The sequence below is a fragment of the Chlorocebus sabaeus genome, chromosome 2 (genome assembly GCF_047675955.1).
Source record: "Chlorocebus sabaeus isolate Y175 chromosome 2, mChlSab1.0.hap1, whole genome shotgun sequence".
Taxonomy (NCBI): domain Eukaryota; kingdom Metazoa; phylum Chordata; class Mammalia; order Primates; family Cercopithecidae; genus Chlorocebus; species Chlorocebus sabaeus.
Genome location: NC_132905.1, coordinates 63221973 through 63241549, shown reverse-complemented (window position 1 = coordinate 63241549; position 19577 = coordinate 63221973). Strand labels below are relative to the sequence as shown.

The 19577-nt window shown below is 44.0% G+C and overlaps 1 protein-coding gene across 2 annotated transcripts; it reads left to right on the top strand.

Annotated features, from left to right (window-relative positions):
• The first annotated feature begins 9854 nt into the window (after positions 1-9854).
• SNRPB (small nuclear ribonucleoprotein polypeptides B and B1) lies at positions 9855-18979 on the top strand. 2 transcript variants are annotated; one of them, XM_007962315.3, is made up of 7 exons: positions 9855-10039; positions 12950-13101; positions 14880-14991; positions 16720-16872; positions 17391-17529; positions 17852-17977; positions 18682-18979. In XM_007962315.3, exons 1-7 carry the CDS (start codon positions 10037-10039, stop codon positions 18690-18692), a joined length of 696 nt encoding a protein of 231 aa, XP_007960506.1. In that variant the 5' UTR covers positions 9855-10036; the 3' UTR covers positions 18693-18979. The 2 variants fall into 2 exon arrangements, with proteins under 2 accessions (XP_007960506.1, XP_007960497.1); XM_007962306.3 differs by having other exon boundaries at positions 9911-10039; positions 18828-18979.
• The last annotated feature ends 598 nt before the right edge of the window (positions 18980-19577 follow it).

The window sequence follows — 19577 nt, the reverse complement described above, 5'->3', positions numbered from 1 at the left end:
TCTTAATCTGTTTTCTGCTGTTATAACAGAATGTCACAGACTCAGTGATTTATAATGTACACATATTTATTTGGTTCGTGGTTCTAGAGGCTGGGAAGTCCAAGAGCATGGTGCCAGCATCCAGTGGGGGCCTTTATGCTGCATCATCCCATGGTGAAGACAGTAGAGCAAGCGAGTATGTGAGACAGAGAGAAAAAGGGGGCTGGAATTACCCTTTTTATCAGGAACCCACTCCAAGATAACTAATCCACTCTTGTGATATTGGTATTAATCTATTTGTGAGGGCTGAGCCCTCATAACCTAAACACCTCTTAAAGGTCCCACCCACAAATCTCATCATAATGGCAATTGAATTTCAACATGAATTTTGGAGGAGACATTCACACCAGAGCATCAATTTTCCAATGGCTCCTTAAAGTCAGGTCTGATGGGGGAAAAGGATGTGCATGTCTGGGAGTGTGGGCCCCTACCCTTTGCCAGAACTACCCCTATAACACCAACTTCTGATCAGAATTGGAGGCCACTGAGGGAAAAGTATATGCAGGTATATAATCTCTAGGATTTTGAAGAATGAAGGGTAGGCCCTCCCAATTCCAGACAATCCCAACATTCCTCCTACCACTTGGAAAGAAAAAACAAACAAGAAAACCAGCTCTTACCCTTGAAAAAAGGAGTGGAAAGAAAAAAAATGATGCAGAATTATTATTGATTTTTACTGAAATCCCCCATAACCTGTAGCGACCTCAGACATGGCCCAGGGAAAGGACTGCCCACCCTAGCCCAGCAAAGGGAGAGGGGCAAAGATGTCATCTTTCCAGCCCCGGAAGGGGCTTCCCCAGGGTATGCTCACTCCCCTCCTTTGTTTCTAGGAAGGGTCACTATCAGGACCTTTCCATTCCATCTCAGCAGGAAACGGAATTGAAATGTACTAGAGTTTCTCTCAGAAGAAAGAAAGGTGCAGATTCTCCACTGTAGGACTATGGCTTTGGTGCCTAAGAAGGAAGAGTTCAGTCTTTATGTATCAGCTTATTTCCAGCATGAGATGGGTGTTCAAATACCTGCAGCATCCAAACAAGTCCTACTAATGAGGGGACCAAGCCCAGATTGGGTGGGATGGGGGGTACGGAGAACTGGGGGACTCAAACTAAAGTCAGATTGCTACCTGCATCCTTCCTGGCCTCACCATTTAAGCCTCACTCCAAGAAGTCTTGAGCTGCACCTCTTTTTGGCCTTTTAGTTTAGCTATCCAAATGTCCTACCCATTTCTTCAAACCATGATCTTGAGTTCAGAACCCACCATCATTCTTCCTCACTTTTAGTTTTAGAATTTTTTTTTCATATTGATTTTTGCTGAGTTTTCTGAAAAATTGGTAGTGGATTGCCAGGCATGGTAGCTCATGCCTGTAATCGCAGCATTTTGGGAAGCCATTATAGGAGGATCACTTGAGCCCAGGAGTTTGAGACCAGCCTGGACAAAATAGTCAGACCTTATCTCTTTGGCAAAAAAAAAAAAGGTCAATTTTAGTTTGGAAACATTTGACCCAGTAATCACAATGAGCAGAAACAATGAAATCTGATTTAAAAAACTTACAGAAATATGACTACCTGGAATAGTTATAAGGTGGTACCTTGTGTGATGAGTCCACAGAAAGGATTTGGGTTGAAGGGACTTTCAAGATGGCAGGTAATCTGACAGCACCTGGCTGTGAAATTAGGTAAAGTAATTCAGATTAAAGGTGAAATAATTTATACATGCAAGCTCTAACCTAATTTCAAAATATCTGTGCATATATTTCTCATATATCCAAAGTAAGTTGGCCAGGCGCGGTGGCTCACACCCGGTGCTGGGCTCAAATCCAAAACTCCCGAAGTGCTGGGCTCAATCCCAGCACTTTGGGAGGCCAAGGCAGGTGGATCACCTGAGGTCAGGCATTCGAGACCAGCCTGGCCAACATGGTGGAACCCTGTCTCTACTAAAAATACAAAAATTAGCCAGGTTTGGTGGCACATGCCTGTAATCCCAGCTACTCGGGAGGCTGAGGCAAGAGAATTGCTTGAACCTGGGAGATGGAGGTTGAAGTGAGCCGAGATCATGCCATTGCACTGCAGCTTGGGCGACAGAGTGAGACTCCATTTCAAACAAAAACAAAGCAAGCACATATAATTTTTAAAATCATTTTTTCTAAAAGAGAGCAAGTGGTAGAGGATTCTTGACAGACATGAGATTCTCTCATTGCATAATCTTTTTCCATGAGTAAATATCATGTTATGCTTTTTTATTTTCTCTAATATGCATGAAATGTGTAAGGGATAAAATCTATATTCTCATTGTGGAAAGATTATTTTTATCTAGCCCTATATCTTATTCATTAATTTTAACCTAGAAATGATTTTGGAGAATAGCCAAACAGCTGCTCTTTGATTAAAGAGAAATTTGGGACTGTTTGAAGCATGACGTTCTATAATCCTAAAATAAAAATAAAAATAAAAAATAGTGAAACAAGATTCCTAGAGTTCTACCTAACTAGTGTTCTTAAAGGGTAAAAGCATTCCTTCTGTGAGTTATGGGGCAATAGTTGACGACTAGAAAAATCTCACAAAGCCAGGTTACACATGACGATAGGTGATGCTCTTATCTGCTACTGATGCAGACCCCAAGGCCGAGTCCAGCTTCCCCAGCTCGGCCCAATCTCAGGCAGAGCAGTTGGCTCAGCAGCGCCCTTGCTGCTGCCAGCCATCAGTTCTTACCTTTTCCCTGCTTTCCAATTCCTTTGGGAACTAGAAAGTGATTTTTTTGGCAGGGAGAAAGAGAGCTGAGTTTTGTCAATTTTAATGCTACTTAAAATTGTTTTTGTCTTAGCTTCCTCTCTTCTGTGTCTGTTCTAGTAACCTGAAACCTAGGTTAAAGAAGAAGGGCCTGTACCTTCCCCTAAGTCACGGCCACTAAAAGAGCTTATTTGTCTTTTTTTTTTTTTTTTTTTTTAATAGAGACAAGTTTTTACTATGTTACCCAGGTGGTCTTGAACTCCTGGGCTTAAGCAGTTCTCCCACCTTGGCCTTCTAAAGTGTTAGGATTACAGGCATGAGCCATTGTATCTGATCACCTGTCTTGAGAGAAAGGCTCAACCTGTAAAAATCTTAGGGTAAATAAATTGTGCAGTATTGGAGGTACACTTGACATAGCTAGTAAGAATATGAAAACATTTCCAATCAGATTTTCTGCTGAATATATTGGCAAAGGAATTTCATATGGGGTTGGAGATCTGGAAGAGATATTGCAGAGAATCTGAGAGGAAACTTAAGAGAATGAAAGGAAGTGTGATAAACAGCACTGAGACCAGTATAAATTTGGGAAGTCAGAAGTATTGCAGTTGTCCAGGCAAAATTTATAACAAGCTATGGCAATAGCAGAGTGGACTGAAAGAGAAGATAGACTTCATAGGGTTTGTCTCCAAAGCACTTGGTGATTGCCTGAATGTAGAAGACAGGTGAGAATGTAAAAGAAGACTCCCACAAACACAGCTTTGGAACAGTAAACACATTTGCAAAAGAGAAAAAGTTCTCACCACTCCAGGAATCCAAGCAGAAAGTCAACACCCCTCTTATCTGTGTTTACCATAAGAATAGTTTCTTCTCTAGAGGGTAAGCCAAACTGTATCTCCTCTTTTTCCCATCTGCATCCAGGATTATGCCTCTCTATGTGGTAGGCTGTGTCTGTGTGTGTATGTGAAATTGTGCCAATTATCAATTTATTGTTTGAACTTCAAATTCTCCTTTTGTTGCCTGGTCTGTGAAAATGGATCTGGGCCCTTTATGTGTTTCCTTTGCCAGCTGGCATAAGGTTTATCAGTAGAGGGCACCAGAACAACACTGCAGGGGGAAGGGCCCTCTTTCCTGGGTTAGGTGGCTCTTTCACCAGGTCCCTGGAGAGTACCTGTTTTATTCTTTTCTTTTTTTTTTTTTTTAAGACAGAGTTTTGCTCTTGCTGCCCAGGCTGGAGTGAAATGGCGTGATCTCGGCTCACTGCAACCTCTGCGAGAGTACCCATTTTTACTCCACTCCAGGGCCAGTGAAGTTTTCTCCCATGCTAAATGCCTGCAGGACATAGCTTTTTCTACCAATTGGCCACCAAAGGAGTACGTTTTCTCCAGCTCTCCACTTAGGCACTGGTGGCTCAGTTGGGAGCCTAAACAGCACAGGCCTGTGCCCCAGCCCAGGCCACTGTTATACCCTCTCTGTAGTCCCACATATGCTGGGGGCCCCACAGGACTGGCTGTCTAGCAAGCAGACCACCTGACCTCCTCCTGTGCAGAGGCTCGAGCCTCCCCAGCCCACATTGACCCTCTCCCCAGCTCTAGTGCATGCACACCAGGGCCCCAGTAGCCACCACTGGCTGTCCCAGCCCAAGCTGTGCACAGAAGTGTACTAGGTTCTTGCAGCTCTCCAGCCTCCATTTCCAGCAGTGCCCACAGCAGTGCCTTGGCCGCCTCTGCTCATCCACCCATTAACCTTGGCTCCTGTTGTTTCCTTAGGCCTTCCCCACACAGACACCATGTGATCCAGGCCTTGTATCAACATCAACACCCCAGCTCTCTCTGTATTCCCAATTCCCTCTGTGTACTATTTACCAGCTTTGGCTTGCTTGTGCCCCAGAGGGTTATTCCTGCTTGCCTAGTGACTGTGGACCAACTCTGGCCTGCACAACCTTCCCCCTCAAACTTTTCTGCTATCTAATAGGCTGCAACCACAACTCCAAGGAGGACTGAACCCTAGCCTTGGGGAGGGAACCCTCTTTCCAAGTTTATCCTTGGGTAATCCCCCTCAGCTGTAGGATTTTCTTTTCATATTTATATTTATGATATATATATATTCGGGATGGAGCCTTGCTGTGTTGCCCAGGCCAGAGTGCAATGGCGCAATCTCGGCTCACTGCAACCTCCACCTCCCCAGTTCAAGCAATTCTCCCTGCCTCAGCCTCCCAAGTAGCTGGGATTATAGGCACCCACCACCACACTCAGCTAATTTTGTATTTTTAGTAGAGATGGGGTTTCACCATGTTGCCAGACTGGTCTCAAACTCCTGACCTCAGCCTCCCAAAGTGCTGGGATTACAGGTATGAGCCACCATCCCCAGCAAAATAATTCTTTAATTTAAATTACTGTATGGTTTCTGTCTCCTTGTCGAACCCAGATTGATACAGGTGTGAACGTATATGTGTGTGTTTTTAAAATGAGGGCAAAGACATGAATTTTGACTGCATATATTTAGTAAGCCCAGAGATAAGCCAAAGAAATAATACAAGTCAAAACTATTAATTATGAATACGCAGCTGGGGCTGTGATCCTGAATCTAGACACAGAAATCTGATGGTCTACATCAGAGTTTGGCGAACTACAGCCTAAACACCAATCCTTGCTGATCACATGTTTCTGTGTGACCTTGAGCTAAGAATGGTCTTTATATTTTAAATGGTTGCAAGTAATTCAAAGGATAATATTTTGTGACATCTATTTGTATCCATAAATAAAATTTTGTTGTAACCCAACCACAGTCATTTGCTAGGTATTGTCTATAGCTGCTTCCATGCTACATGGTAAAGCTGAGTAATTGCAACAGAGACCAAATGGCTCGCCAACCCTAAAATGCTCTCTGGCCCTTAACAAAAAATGTATTGGAAACAAACCAGTCTTATACGTATTTTAAAAAAGTTGGCCCGCCCCAATCTAGACTGAAACTTGGGACCATTTTATCAAGTAAAGACCAAATGAATTGCCTGTTTAATCCCCGGCTCTGAATTCATGACCTCTTTTCTCTTATTTGTAGACTGGCAAACTAATTGAGTTGCAAGGCATCTAGAATAGCCAAAACAACCTTGAAAAAGAAAAGGGAGGAGGATTCACACTTTCTGACTTCAAAACTTACTATAAAGCAAATGGTAATCAGGATAGTATAGTACTGGCATAAGGATAGCCATAGAGATCAAAGGAATAGAATTGGAAGTCCAGAAATAAAACCATGTGTCAATGGTCAATGATTTTCCCCTAGGGTGCCAAGATTATTCAGTGGGGGAAAGAAGAGTCTTTTTAACAAATGATGTGGCGACAACTGTCTATCTACTTACAAAAGAATACAGTTTGACCCCACCTTATACCATATATAAAATATGAACTAAAAATGTATCAAAAATCTAAATGTAAGAGCTAAAACTGTAAAACTATTAGAAGAAAACAAAGGGGTAAATCTTCATGATCTTAGATTTGGCAAAAGAGATTTTTCATATTGCACCAAAAACATGAGCAACAACAACAATGAAAAGATAAATTAGACTTCATCCAAATTAAAAACTTTTGTACAGGATATTATCAAGAAAGTGAAAAGGCCAGGCATGTTAGCTCATGCCTGCAATCCCAGCAGTTTGGGAGGCTGAAGTGGGTGGATCGCTTGAACCCAGGAGTTCAAGACCAACTTGGGCAACATGGCGAAACCCTGTCTCTATAAAAAAATACAAAAATTAGCCAGTGTGCTGGCATGTACCTGTAGTCCATGTACCTACTCGGAAGGCTGAGGTGGGAGAATTGCTTGAGCACTGGAGGTCAGGCTGCAGTGAGTTGTGATCGCACCACTGCACTCCAGCCTGGGTGATGGGGCGAGACTCTGTCTCAAAAACAAAACAAAACAAAACAAAAACCAGACAACGCACAGAATGGGAGTAAACCTGTATAAATCATATATCTGACAAGGAACTTGTATCTGTAATGTAGAAAGAATTCTTACAACTCAATAATAAAAGGCAAATGGTTCAAATTAAAAAACGAGCAAAGGATCTGAATGGGCATTTCTCCAAGGATGATAGATAAATGGCCAAAAAGCACATGAAAAGATGTTCAATATCATTAGTCATGAGGGAAATGCAAATCAAAACCACGATGAAATTGATAGCACTTCACATTCATTAAGATGGCTTGAATCAAAAAGTCAGATAATAACAAATATGGGTGAAGATTTGGAGAAATCAGAACCCTCATACGCCACTTGTGGGAATGTACGATGGTGAAGCCATTTTGGAAAACAGTCTGGCAGTTCCTCAAATGATTAATAAGAATTATCATATGACTCAGAAATTCCACTCCTAGCTAGATACCAAAGAGGAATTAAAACATGTCCACATGAAAACTTGTACATGAATGTTTACAGCAACATTATTTATAAAAGCCAAAGGTGGAAACAATCCAAATGTTCATCATTTGATGAACTGAAAAACAAAATATGATAGTCCCCTCCTTATCTGAGGAGGTTATATTCCAAGATCCCCAGTGGATTCGTGGAATGGCAGATACTACCAAACCCTATATATACAATTTTCTCCTATACATACATAGCTATGATAAACTTTATAAATTAGGTACAGTAAGAGATTGACAACAATACTAATAGAACCATTATAAAAATATACTGTATTAAAAATTACATGAATGTGGTCTCAAAATATCTTGTACTCTACTCACCCATTTTTATACTGCAGTTGATTATAGGTACCTGCAACCACAGAAAGTGAAAGACGGATATGGGGGGACTACTGTACATCCATACAATGGAATCTTATTTGGCCATAAAAAGGAATGGAGTATTGATACGTGTCGTGTCATGACATGTATGAACCTTAAAAACACGGTGCTTAGTGAAAGAAGGTAGTCACAAAAGACCACATATTATTATATGATTCCCTTTATATACATTTTCTAGAATGTCCTTCATAATATTCATCCTTCTGATAGACCTGAGTGTAGGTTCAGGTCTCTGCTCACATACCACTCCTCAAAGAAGTTTTCCCTGACCACCTAGCCAAAATCGTATCCCATCCCTCTCAGTCCTCTGCCTTTATTTATTTTTTTCATATCACTCTAATGTTACATTGCATACTTATTTATTTGATTTACTATGTCTTTCTCACTAGAATGTAAAGCTCCATGAGGGAAAGGACTTTATCCCAATAACAGTGCATGGCCTTAGTAGATGCTAAATAAAAATTATTTTAAATGCATGCTTGAATGATGTGTTAGGCAGCTGGGTAAGGTGGGGGCAAATGAACAGCTGAGGAGCCAGACAGACCTATATTCCCACTCTGACTCTGCCACCTTGGGCAATATAATTCATTTCTATGAGGCTTCACCTCTTCATCTACAGGTGACAGAAACCAGATAACAGAACATACCTTTTTGAGATGGTGTGAAAATGACAAAGCACCAAGGTGGAAGCTTTCTTTGCTGGATTTGAGGAACAGCAAGGAGATTAGTGTGACTGGAGAATGATGAATGAGGGGAATGTTGAAGGAGATGAGTGAGGTTGGAGAGGAGTGCAGAGTTAGATTTTATTCCATGTGTGCTGGGCAGTTTTTGGTAAGTGGAGACCAGGGCATGAAATCATCTGATATCCCAGTACGTTTAAAGGATCCCTCTGGCTGCTGTGAGAACAAGAAAGGAAGCAAAGAGACAAGTTATGGGTTTGTTCAATGATCCAAGACAGAGATGATGGTGGCTATGACTAGAGTGGAAGCAATGGAGTGGGTGACAACAGTCATATTCAAGATAATTTGAAGGTGGGGGCCACAGGATTTGCTGATGAATTTGATTATTCGATGGCAGAGAAAGGGAAGAATGAAATATGCTTCAAATTTGTCATTTTCTTTTTTTCCTTTTTTAATCCAAAAAACTTCGGGGATGGGGAACACTGGTGAAGTGGTTTTAGAAGGAGTGAATAGAATCAATAATTCAGTTTTCAACATGTTAAATTTGGTATACCTATTAGACATTCACATCACGCTGGCAGCTGGATATAAAGGGCCAAGAGTTAAATGATGAGGCCAAGGTTAGAGGAACAAACTTGAAAACCCTGGGTGTATATGTTGTATTTAAAAGTCATAGGAAGGGCCCGGTGTGGTGGCTCACGCCTGTAATTCCAGCACTTTGGGAGGCCAAGGCGGGTGGATCACTTGAGGTCAGGAGTTCAGAGACCAGTCTGGCCAACATGGCGAAACCCCGTGTCTACTAAAAATACAAAAATTAGCCAAGGGTGGTGGCACAGGCCTGTATTCCCAGTTACTCGAGAGGCTGAGGCAGGAGAATCGCTTGAACTGGGGAGGCGGAGGTTGCAGTGAGCCGCCATTCTGCCACTGCACTCCAGCCTTGGTGACAGACTGAGAGTCTGTCTCAAAAAAAAAGCAAGCCATAGAAAAAAAAATGTCATATGACTGGATGCGATTATCAACAAATATGGGTAGAGCCCTTATTTTGCGCTACTAAAGTGTTCTAGGCACTACAGCAATGAGTAATACACAAAGAAAAATTCACACCCTTATGAATCTTACATTCTAATGGGGAGGGGATAATAAAATAACAAAAATACACAGCGTGTGAGATAGCAAGAGGGAAATACAGGAGAGATGAGGATGAGGTGGGTGGGAAGGTTACAGGATGGCTAGGGAAATCCTCACTGGGAAAGTGTTATTTAAGCTTAAGTCTTGAAAGAGGTGAGGGCAGCAGCCTTTTGGTATACCTTGAGGACTAGCATTCCAGGCAGAGGCAAAAGCAAATGCAGAGGGGCTGAAAAGGAGCACGTCCAGCCAGTGGAGGGAAAAGCAAGAATAGTGGCTGTAGAGGAGACAGCCGGAGAGGGTGATGGAAAAGGTGGGGTGAAGAGAAATGAGTGTGACACAGAGCAGCCCTGAGTACGGATTTAAGCTAGGAAGGTGTCCAAACAGGAACTTGAGGCTCTCCTATTACTTCAAAGCCGGATGTTAACGCCCAGTCCCCAGGCCCCGCCCCTGCTCGGCACAAGCTCAGCTCCGTGGCCGGAACTCTGGGGCTCAGTGTCTGGAACTCTAGGGCTCCGTGTCCGGACCGGAAGTAGATTTCCACCCGACCGCATTTTACGTGCTGCTGCATTTCCGGTAGCGGCGGCGGGAAATCGGCTACGGGAGAGAGGCTAGGCCTCTGTGGAGGCGAATCCGGCGGGGATCAGAGCCATCAGAACCGCCACCATGGTGAGGAGGGCACAGGCTGGCGGCGCGGGAACTTCTGAGTCTGTTGTGGAGTGGGAACCGCGACTGATCGGGGAGGAAGCCGTGGGTTAGAGCTACTTACGGCGGTGAAGGCCTGGGCCTTGGCCGCTCGGTCTGGGCGGGAAAGACCAGGACCTTGGCGGTTCGGCTAGGCATGGGGTCGAGGAAAAGGTTGGAACCGGGGACGGAGGCTGAGGTCGTTCGGCAGGGGCGAGGGTAGAACCGCGGCTCTCGACACCGCTGTAGCCATAATGCCTGGGACCCCGTAGGTACTAAGTTAACTTTTGCCGAATAAATATATGTCCCGGGCTTCGGAGCAGGCACTGGAGCCGCAGGGGGACCCGGTAAACGGCTCAGACTTGTGAAAGGTTGTGAGTCTGAGAAAGAGTTGTGGACGTGGGTGGAAGGAAGGGGCTTGTGGACCACGCTAGAGTCTTGCTAGGTCTCCTTGATGGAGAGGAGGGCGGAGGAGGGGATAGGGAATGTTTGGAGGAAGAGTTCCACTCAGTTGTTCATCATGTTTCTGTGTTTGCCTGTGCCTGACTTCTCAGGCGCTGGGGCTACTCTCTGAAATATGTTTGCTTCCTTCACAGAGGTAGTTGGAGACACATAATATAATTTTATGGTCATTCGGTAAAAGTAACGGCGGCGGGCGGCGTAAGAATGTTTTCTCAAATAGATGGTTCCTGAGCAGTTTCCTAAAAGATTAGCAAGAATGTACCCGGCGAAAATGGGGGGAGTATTACAGACCCGGAGAACTGAAGGAACAAAGGCTGAAGAGTAGCAAGATTTAAAAAGTTACTGGATTTTTCTGCGCCTGTTGACTGAGAAAAAGTTGCTGGAGGAGAAAGGAAGAAAGAGTAGGGAAGATGGGAAGAATTGGCAGGAGGCTAGTTACTGAAGGCCTTGCATGTTATTTTACCTTGGTGGTGGTGAGGCATGTCATTGAAGGATTTAATTTAATTAATTAATTTTTTTTTTGAGATGGAGTTTTGCTTTTGTTGCCCAGGCTGGAGTGCAGTGGCTCGATCACGGTTCACTGTAACCTCTGCCTCCCGGGTTCAAGCGATTCTGCCTCGGCCTCCCGAGTAGCTGGGATTATAGGTGCCCGCCACCACACTTGGCTAATTTTTTGTATTTTTAGTAAAGACGGGGTTTCACCATGTTGTCCAGGCTGGTCTCAAACTCCTGACCTCAGTTAGTCCACCCGCCTCGGCCTCCCAAAGTTCTGGGATTACAGCCGTGAGCCATCTCACCCTGCCCGCTGAAGGATTTTAATCAGCAAAATGACATAAACTTAGTGGTGTTTAGAAAGATTGCTCTAGCTCTGGCATGTATATTCGATTGGACTGGAAGCAGGAAAACCTGGTAGGATATTGTTTGGATAATTGGTTAGAATAGACACTGGATTCATTCTGTCTAGGTTCCAACACAGCTTTCCAGCTGTGAAACTGGACAAGTTACTTAACCTCTCCCAGCCTCAGTGACCTCATCTGTAAAATAGGGATAATAATGGGTCCAATTTTGAGGATTAAATGAGATGTACAGTGCTTATCACAGTGCCAGATACACAGTGAACATTAGTTCAACTGGACGGGTGAATGTTGCCCTAAAGGTTCAGATTCCTTGTGGTTAAAATGGTCATTGAAGGGAAACTGAACCACCTAACCTGAGGGTGGCTCCAGTATCTTTGTGTGGAGTCAAGTTTCGTTTTTGTTTTTTTGAGATGGAGTCTTTCCCTGTCACCCAGGCTGGAGTGCAGTGGCGTGATCTCAGCTCACTGCAACCTCCACCTCCCAGGTTCAAGCGATTCGATTCTCCCACTTCAGCCTCCCGAGTAGTTGGGATTACTGGCATTTGCCACCATGCGTGGCTAATTTTTGTAATTTTAGTAGAGATGGAGTTTTGCCATGTTAGCCAGGCTGGTCTCGAACTCCTGACCTCAGGTGATCTGCCCACCTCAGCCTCCCAAAATGCTGGGATTACAGGAGTGAGCCACTGAGCCCAGCCATGGAGTCAAAGTTTTGATCTGCATATTTGCAGGTTCGGAACTTTGTTGTCTGAGCTCACAGAGAGGAACAGAGGTCCATAGAACGCACTTGGGAGTCAGACTGGGGTATAGCAGTCAGACTGATGGGAGGATGATACACAGATCAAATGCCAGGTGATTTGTTTATATAGAGAAATACAACTGCTTAGGGTACCTGACAGTTCACAAAGTGATACCTCTATAGTCACTTCTTTATTTTAGCACATTGGAACCCAGGTTATAAAGACAAATGTTTGTTGGGTTAAAGACCATTATATGTCCAAACCGATTAGCGCCCTAACCACCAGAGTTTCCATCTGCCAAATATAGTCTTGGAGGCACACTAACAAATTCTTGATTTGTGGATTTCATTTTTCACCTTGAAGCTCATCTCCCTGCTGATAACAAGCTTCTTGTTGATTAGATTTTTAGTTTTAGCCCCATTCTAGCTCCTCCTTTACTCAGTCTTTTTAATGAGATTTGGATATTCCATAGCACTTGAGTCACATACCTATAATCTGCACAATGGTAGATGGCTCTAGTATATATGGATTGGATTCATTTGGGGACACACTGTATACTCTCATCCCTGCAACTGACACAACATAGACAAAGGCGATTATAATATGAGAAAGACCGGTTTTAAGGGAAGAGAGAATAGCAGATTACTGGGTAGAGGTCAGGCCTAAAACAGGGTGGCATGGGAGAATTCCAAGGAAAGGACTGTGGGTAGAAGACTGAGCTAAGAATCTATTGAGAAAGATGGACACATGGACAAGAAGGCCATGGGAAGTTCTGGGGAGGGCCAGAGGTGCTTTTGTCCGAAAGAGCAGAGTCTCATCCCTGTCTATTTCTCCTTGCAGACGGTGGGCAAAAGCAGCAAGATGCTGCAGCATATTGACTACAGGATGAGGTGCATCCTGCAGGACGGCCGGATCTTCATTGGCACCTTCAAGGCTTTTGACAAGCACATGAATTTGATCCTCTGTGACTGTGATGAGTTCAGGAAGATCAAGTGAGGAGTGGACTGTGGGGGGCGGAGACTGGAGGATGGGAATGGATTGAGTGGGTGGGCCAAGCAGTAGAGGTGGTGATGTAGCTAGTTGGTTCTTCTCTGTTTATTCTCCAGTTTTAGAGGGCAGACTTAAATGGGGACATTGAACACTAAGAAATCTTTTTCAGTCCAGCAAACCTTACTCTCTAGGTCTGGCAAAGTACAAGTTGTGAAGGGCTGCTAGGCTTTTTGTTTCTCTGACTTTGTGTGCCCCTGGGTACTGGGGTAAAGGGCTCTCATGTTCTCCCCACAGGTGTGTGAGGGGGGAGAGCTTGAGTTTCTGGCCTCATTGCCTATTTGTAAAGCTGTAGCCTAAAGGGCTCTCCCAATGCAGCCTGGTCTGAAACTGCTTTAAGAAGCCTCTGACCCTCTTCAGGGTAAGTGCTCAGCTCCCCATGTGGGTTTGGGGCCAGTGATTTTTGTTGGCATTTATACAAACAATTGGAGATATTTTCTACTTCGCTACAATTACATAAGTTATTGGCTAACTCCCTTGTCTTGAGTCTCACAGATGTTAAGCTTTTGGCCCATTGAAAGATAAGATCTAGCTTCCCATCATGTTTTACATTCAAGGCTACTTGAGGCACTAAAAGATGATGTGACTTCCGTAGTTATCAGCTCTTTTGTCATATGCAGTGTCCATATTATGTTGTCCCTCGCTTTGAATTCCCTTTGATGCTCCTTGGGGCTGATTTCTTCTGTGGCCCAAGGTCAAGAAGTATAGTTTAAAAATGTGGTAGGGATGCCTGGGTGCCAGGTACATATTAGAGGGGCCAACAGATGAGTGTGGAGCTACTCCAGAGTTCCCTCCTGATAATAAAAAATGTTTATTGGAAAATATTTTTGAAAATACAAAGAAGTCTATGAGTAGAAACTAAAATATCCAGAAGGGTTTTTTTCTAATTATGAAAGGAAAATACATGGTTGTTATTTTAAAAAATAAGAAAATGTGAGCCGAAAAAGGGAAAAACTGTCCATCCGCAGACAACCAGTTGATGTACTGTAAAATATCAGAACAAAATCTTTTGAGTTCTTTTTTTAAATCAGGCTATTTTTTCCCCTTTATTTTTAGGATCTTAGCTTTAGCTTTTTCCCCCCACTTTCCTATCCTGTTGCAGTTATTTTTCCTACTTCACATTTATATTTTGTTCATCTTTTTCTGGTTGTTGCTTTTTGGGGGTTTCTGTTTTTGTGCTTTTGAGGAACAGATATGAAATTTCAATTTCTGTGTATGTGAAATTTCTCTTAACCTTTTCCTTCTATGGCTTCTATTTCTGATGTAAGATGAGGGGCAGAATTATAGGCCTGTGAGGTTGAATTGATATTAGAAGGACACTGCACGTAAGTGAGGTGGGTGGGAGTCATTTGACTGGAATTGTTTAGGCAGCCTCCTGATGTTGGCAAGGCCTTAAGCTGAAGGGAGGTAATAGGGTCATAAGAAAAAAGACTTAAGACTTAGCTGAGGGAAGGGCCTTCACAGTTGCTGTGGAATAGTATATGGGCCAGACCTAGGCTTTGTTGCCCTTGTCCTACAGTGTGTCCTCTTGTGGTAGGAAACAGGTAGATAGCCACCTAAGAGGTTATGTGTTCAGACTGCAGAGACTATCCAGGAGGGCTATCTTGGGAAAGTTTGTGTACTGTTTGTTAGGAGATGCAGTGTAAGCAAATCTTGGAGGCCACTAGGCAGGTGAACTACCCACCTCTAACACTTTTTTTGTTTCTTCTAAACCTCTCTTTAGGCCAAAGAACTCCAAACAAGCCGAAAGGGAAGAGAAGCGAGTCCTCGGTCTGGTGCTGCTGCGAGGGGAGAATCTGGTCTCAATGACAGTAGAGGGACCTCCTCCCAAAGATGTAAGTCAGAGCAGGAAGCCTTGTGGAGGAGGGAGGCCCTACCGTGAGCCAGGCTCTGTGTTAGATTCTGTTTCACTGCGGTTCTCACAGGCATCCTCTGGATTTTGCCCCCTTTTTCAGATAATAAATAGAATCTTAAAGAGGTTACCCTGCAAGAAAGAAGTAGAAAAAGGGAACTAGAATTTGGATATCTCTGACTTTAAAGCTCTACTTCTTTCTCAGATGATGTACATAGTGAGTCATTGGAGGAAGCACCTGAGGCCATCCGGGTCAGTCCTTAATGTGATGATAAAGCCTAGGTGGACTTTAAAAAGTTGTAACTCCAAAACAGTAGAATATGTGTGTATTTTGTTTTGTACAGTTATAGTTCATAGTTACTGAGAATCTGCTTTGCGCCAACCACTTCAGTATTTTATTTGATCCTCATAAGTCTTTAGAGATAAATTCTCACCTTATAAATAGAGTAAAACAGGGCTTAGTAACTTGCCCACGGTGCCACAGCTACTGAGTGGTGAAACTGACATTTGATCTCAGACAATCTTGATTCTGTAAACACCAAGCTACACATAGAAATAGAACAGGCTTTAGAGACCTAGTGAAATTTGTTTTCCCTTTCTCTTTTGCATTTGAAGCCTTTTTGGGGGAGGGGGCGGAGTCTCGCTGTGTCGCCAGGCTGGAGTGCAGTGGCGTGATCTTGGCTCACTGCAACCTCCGCCTCCCGGGTTCAAGCGATTCCCTTGCCTCGGCCTCACGAGTAGCTGGGGTTACAGGTGTGCGCCACCACGCCCAGCTAATCTTTGTATTTTAGCTTCAGTTTCACCATGTTAGCCAGGATGGTCTCGATCTCTTGACCTTGTGATCTGCCCACCTTGGCCTCCCAAAATGCTGAGATTATAGGTGTAAGCCACCGGGCCCTGCCAAGACATTATTTTAATCAAAAGAGAATAATCCTTTTAACTTTTTACAAGTCCACATAGATTATCTGAATTTTTTTGTACTTATAATATGCATATATTATGTTGTTCTGTGTTTTCACTTAATGTTAGCATTTTTCTAATTGCTCTACACCAAGTCAAGTTAACGACCGAAAGATTTTCTCAAGTGAGTACAGAGTAGTTTATCCTCGTCATTTTCTTTTTCGGGGATTTTTACGTTTCTGCCTTTTCCAGTTATAAATGTCTGCAAGGGATGTTAGCGTATCTTGGTTCAAAGCCTATGTACATATTCAAATTTCTTAGTACCTACTTCCAATAGAACTGGCTGGTCTAACGTAACCCATTGTAAACCTTTGTGATCACAACCAGTTTTACCATAACCATGTCATTTGCAGATGAGGCAACTCAGCCTGGGATTGTGGGATTATTTGCCCATTGTCACCTAGCGGATTAGAATCAGCTGGGAATGGATCTCATGTCCCTTTAATGCCTTGCCTGCTGAACCCTGAGTGGAACCCTGGCCCTTTGCTCTTGGTTGAACTTTCACAGGAGTGCATATAGGTGGTTGAGTTGTGGCATGTTTCTCTAGACTTACTCTTAAGTTCTACCCTGCTTCAGGGATCACTCATAGTCTTGATGGAGGAAGAATGGTGTTGGCACACATGGGGAGGTAGTATTTATAAGCTGTTTCGATGCCCTCTAAATCTGAGGGGCTCTCTTGGCAATGATTTTCCAAAGTATGCTTCTGATCTTCAGGCCACTGGGCGTCAGAGCGTGTTTGTTTATTTTTCAGACTGGTATTGCTCGAGTGCCGCTTGCTGGAGCTGCCGGGGGCCCAGGGATCGGCAGGGCTGCCGGCAGAGGAATCCCGGCTGGGGTTCCCATGCCTCAGGCTCCTGCAGGACTTGCTGGGCCAGTCCGTGGGGTTGGCGGGCCATCCCAACAGGTGAGGGGTTGGGGAAAGGGTACCACCTCCTGGTGGCTAAAATAAAGGATAAAGGGGAGGGCCCATAGTTTCAAAAGGGTCCAGAGTGACCAACCTATGATTGTCAGACTATCAGTGTTTCACTGTGGTTTCTACGTGGCCCTAGAATCAAGTGAAAAATGATAATTTGCCATTGTAAATTATGTTGATGCTATCAAAGAGATGTACGAATTAGCCAACTTTATTTAAGGAAAATATTTTCATGACAACATTTGAAATCATGAGTCATATTTGAAAAGGCAGTTGCCTTCTCTCACTTGGATTGGACATCCTTACATTCAGGTCTAGAAGATGGGAGTTGGGAATTCAAGCTTGATCTTTCCTGACGTGGTTTTGGATAGGAAGTCTGGTGCTGAGAGTTGCGGCATTAAGGGATTTGGTGTCTGCTGTTTCCCGCTGTCCTTCCCCCAGTTGGGGAGGAGAGTGGGAAGCTGCATTGTAGTGGACTCTTCTAACTCTTTCTTCTTATGTCCTGTTAGGTGATGACCCCACAAGGAAGAGGTACTGTTGCAGCTGCTGCAGCTGCTGCCACAGCCAGTATTGCCGGGGCCCCGACCCAGTACCCACCTGGCCGTGGGGGTCCTCCCCCACCAATGGGCCGAGGAGCACCCCCTCCAGGTGAGGAGCCCATAAGGAGACCAGTGCTAATGGATAGAAGATGCCTTAGCTGGATTAATGATGAGATATAACTTCACTGAAACTGGTGATGAGTTTATATAATTAAGCAGGATTACTCTGAGATCCAGCGTGGCTGACGGATGAAACTAGTAGGACAAGAACCATTGGGAGCCCTAGGTGCTCCCAGTATCAGTTTCTGGGAGCTGCTGAGAGGGTGGAATAGTCCCTCTTTCTCAGAACTTGGTGGAAAGCTTGGTAGTTTTTTTGCTACCTTTTCAAGATTAGATACTTGAGCTATATTCTTGGGGCTTTTCTCTTGTAGGCATGATGGGCCCACCTCCTGGTATGAGGCCTCCTATGGGTCCCCCAATGGGGATCCCCCCTGGAAGAGGGACTCCAATGGGCATGCCCCCTCCGGGAATGCGGCCTCCTCCCCCTGGGATGCGAGGTAAGTGCCTGCAGTGGTAAAACTTAGGCTTCTTTCCCTAGAGCCTAGTGGGATAGGAAATGGAGGGAAGATTGCATTTAGACCATATTCCCATGGGCTTTCAAGCCTTAAGTCTAGGGAAATCCAGAAAGGAAAGAGAGAGGGAACATGCATTTCTAAAATTGGGCTTACCACCCCTCTTAGAACAGTTAGAGCAGCCCTGTACCCAAAGTGTTTCTCAATATCTGAGGCAGCAGCCTTAGGACACTATGAAATAATGCATTCTGAGGATCCCTAACAAAAGTTATGAGATTGTCTTACTGCTCTTTGGTTTGACAGTGCCTAGTAATTAAGAGGGGGCTCTGGGCTTTGCTATATTATTATTATGGATTTCTCTTTAACTTCAGTTGGAGAAATTCTGAGATCAGTCCCCACATGGATGAGAAAATAGGCCCCCAGAGAGTTTGGACTCCAAGCCCAGTGTTCTTTCCCCATAAGATAACCCATTGGCAAACTTGGTGACCCCTGTTTCTTTAGTCTGGGTTATTCCTCTGGGTTTTTATAGGCATAGGAACCCAGTCAGCCTCAGAGAAATCCCTAGTTAGCACATATGCCATGCATACCCCTCTCCTCACTTGATTACTGCAGGGCCTGGGAGGCTGGGGCAGGGTTGGGGATTCAAGTTGCAGATCAGGCACTGACTAAACTTCTTACTCTTACTTCAGGCCTTCTTTGACCCTTGGCCACAGAGTATGGAAATAGCTCCGCAGAGGCGTGGGCTCGATTCCTCAGGGCCACGTTACCACAGACCTGTTTGTTTCTTATGCTGTTGTTCGCGGAGTCTCACGGGATTGTCTGGTTTCCCTTACAGGGCCCCCTCCCCCGGGAATGCGCCCACCAAGGCCCTAGACTCATCTTGGCCCTCCTCAGCTCCCTGCCTGTTTCCCGTAAGGCTGTACATAGTCCTTTTATTTCCTTGTGGCCTATGAAACTGGTTTATAATAAACTCTTAAGAGAACATTATAATTGTACCTATGTGTCTTTATTTTTAGAAAAATCTTTGATATATTGGGTGCTTAATAGAGTCAAGAAGGATTGCCTTGGAAAAATCCCTCAGCTTCTTCCCTATAAAACATTTTACTACCCATTTGCATCTGTACATCCTTGTACACTAAGATAATTTAAAATTGAACATTTTCAATTGAAAAGTGACATTTTCACTTAATCAAATTCAAAGATCAGTTTTGTTGAAATCAGTACCCATAATGTCCTCTTGGGAAGGCACTTACCTGGATAGCTCCTCCATGAAGCAAATGCTAACAATGAAAATTCTACTGGAAGAGGAACAATTTTGGCATAACTCTCTGCCAGGGTCACACACATAACATATAACCTAACATAACTTTTGAGTTGTGGTATCTTCATGATTTCTTCCACCCAAAGCCTGTGTTCACTGAGCAGCACTCTAGTACTTAGTGCATCAAGCTCTAAGGGTACAAAAATAAGGTGAACACTGTTCTAAAGTTGCTGTGTAGGGGGGAGATAATTGTAAATGCAGTCAGCGGCACTTACTACATTAATAGAAGAAGAAAAAGCCACAGGATCTTCTCAACAGATGCAG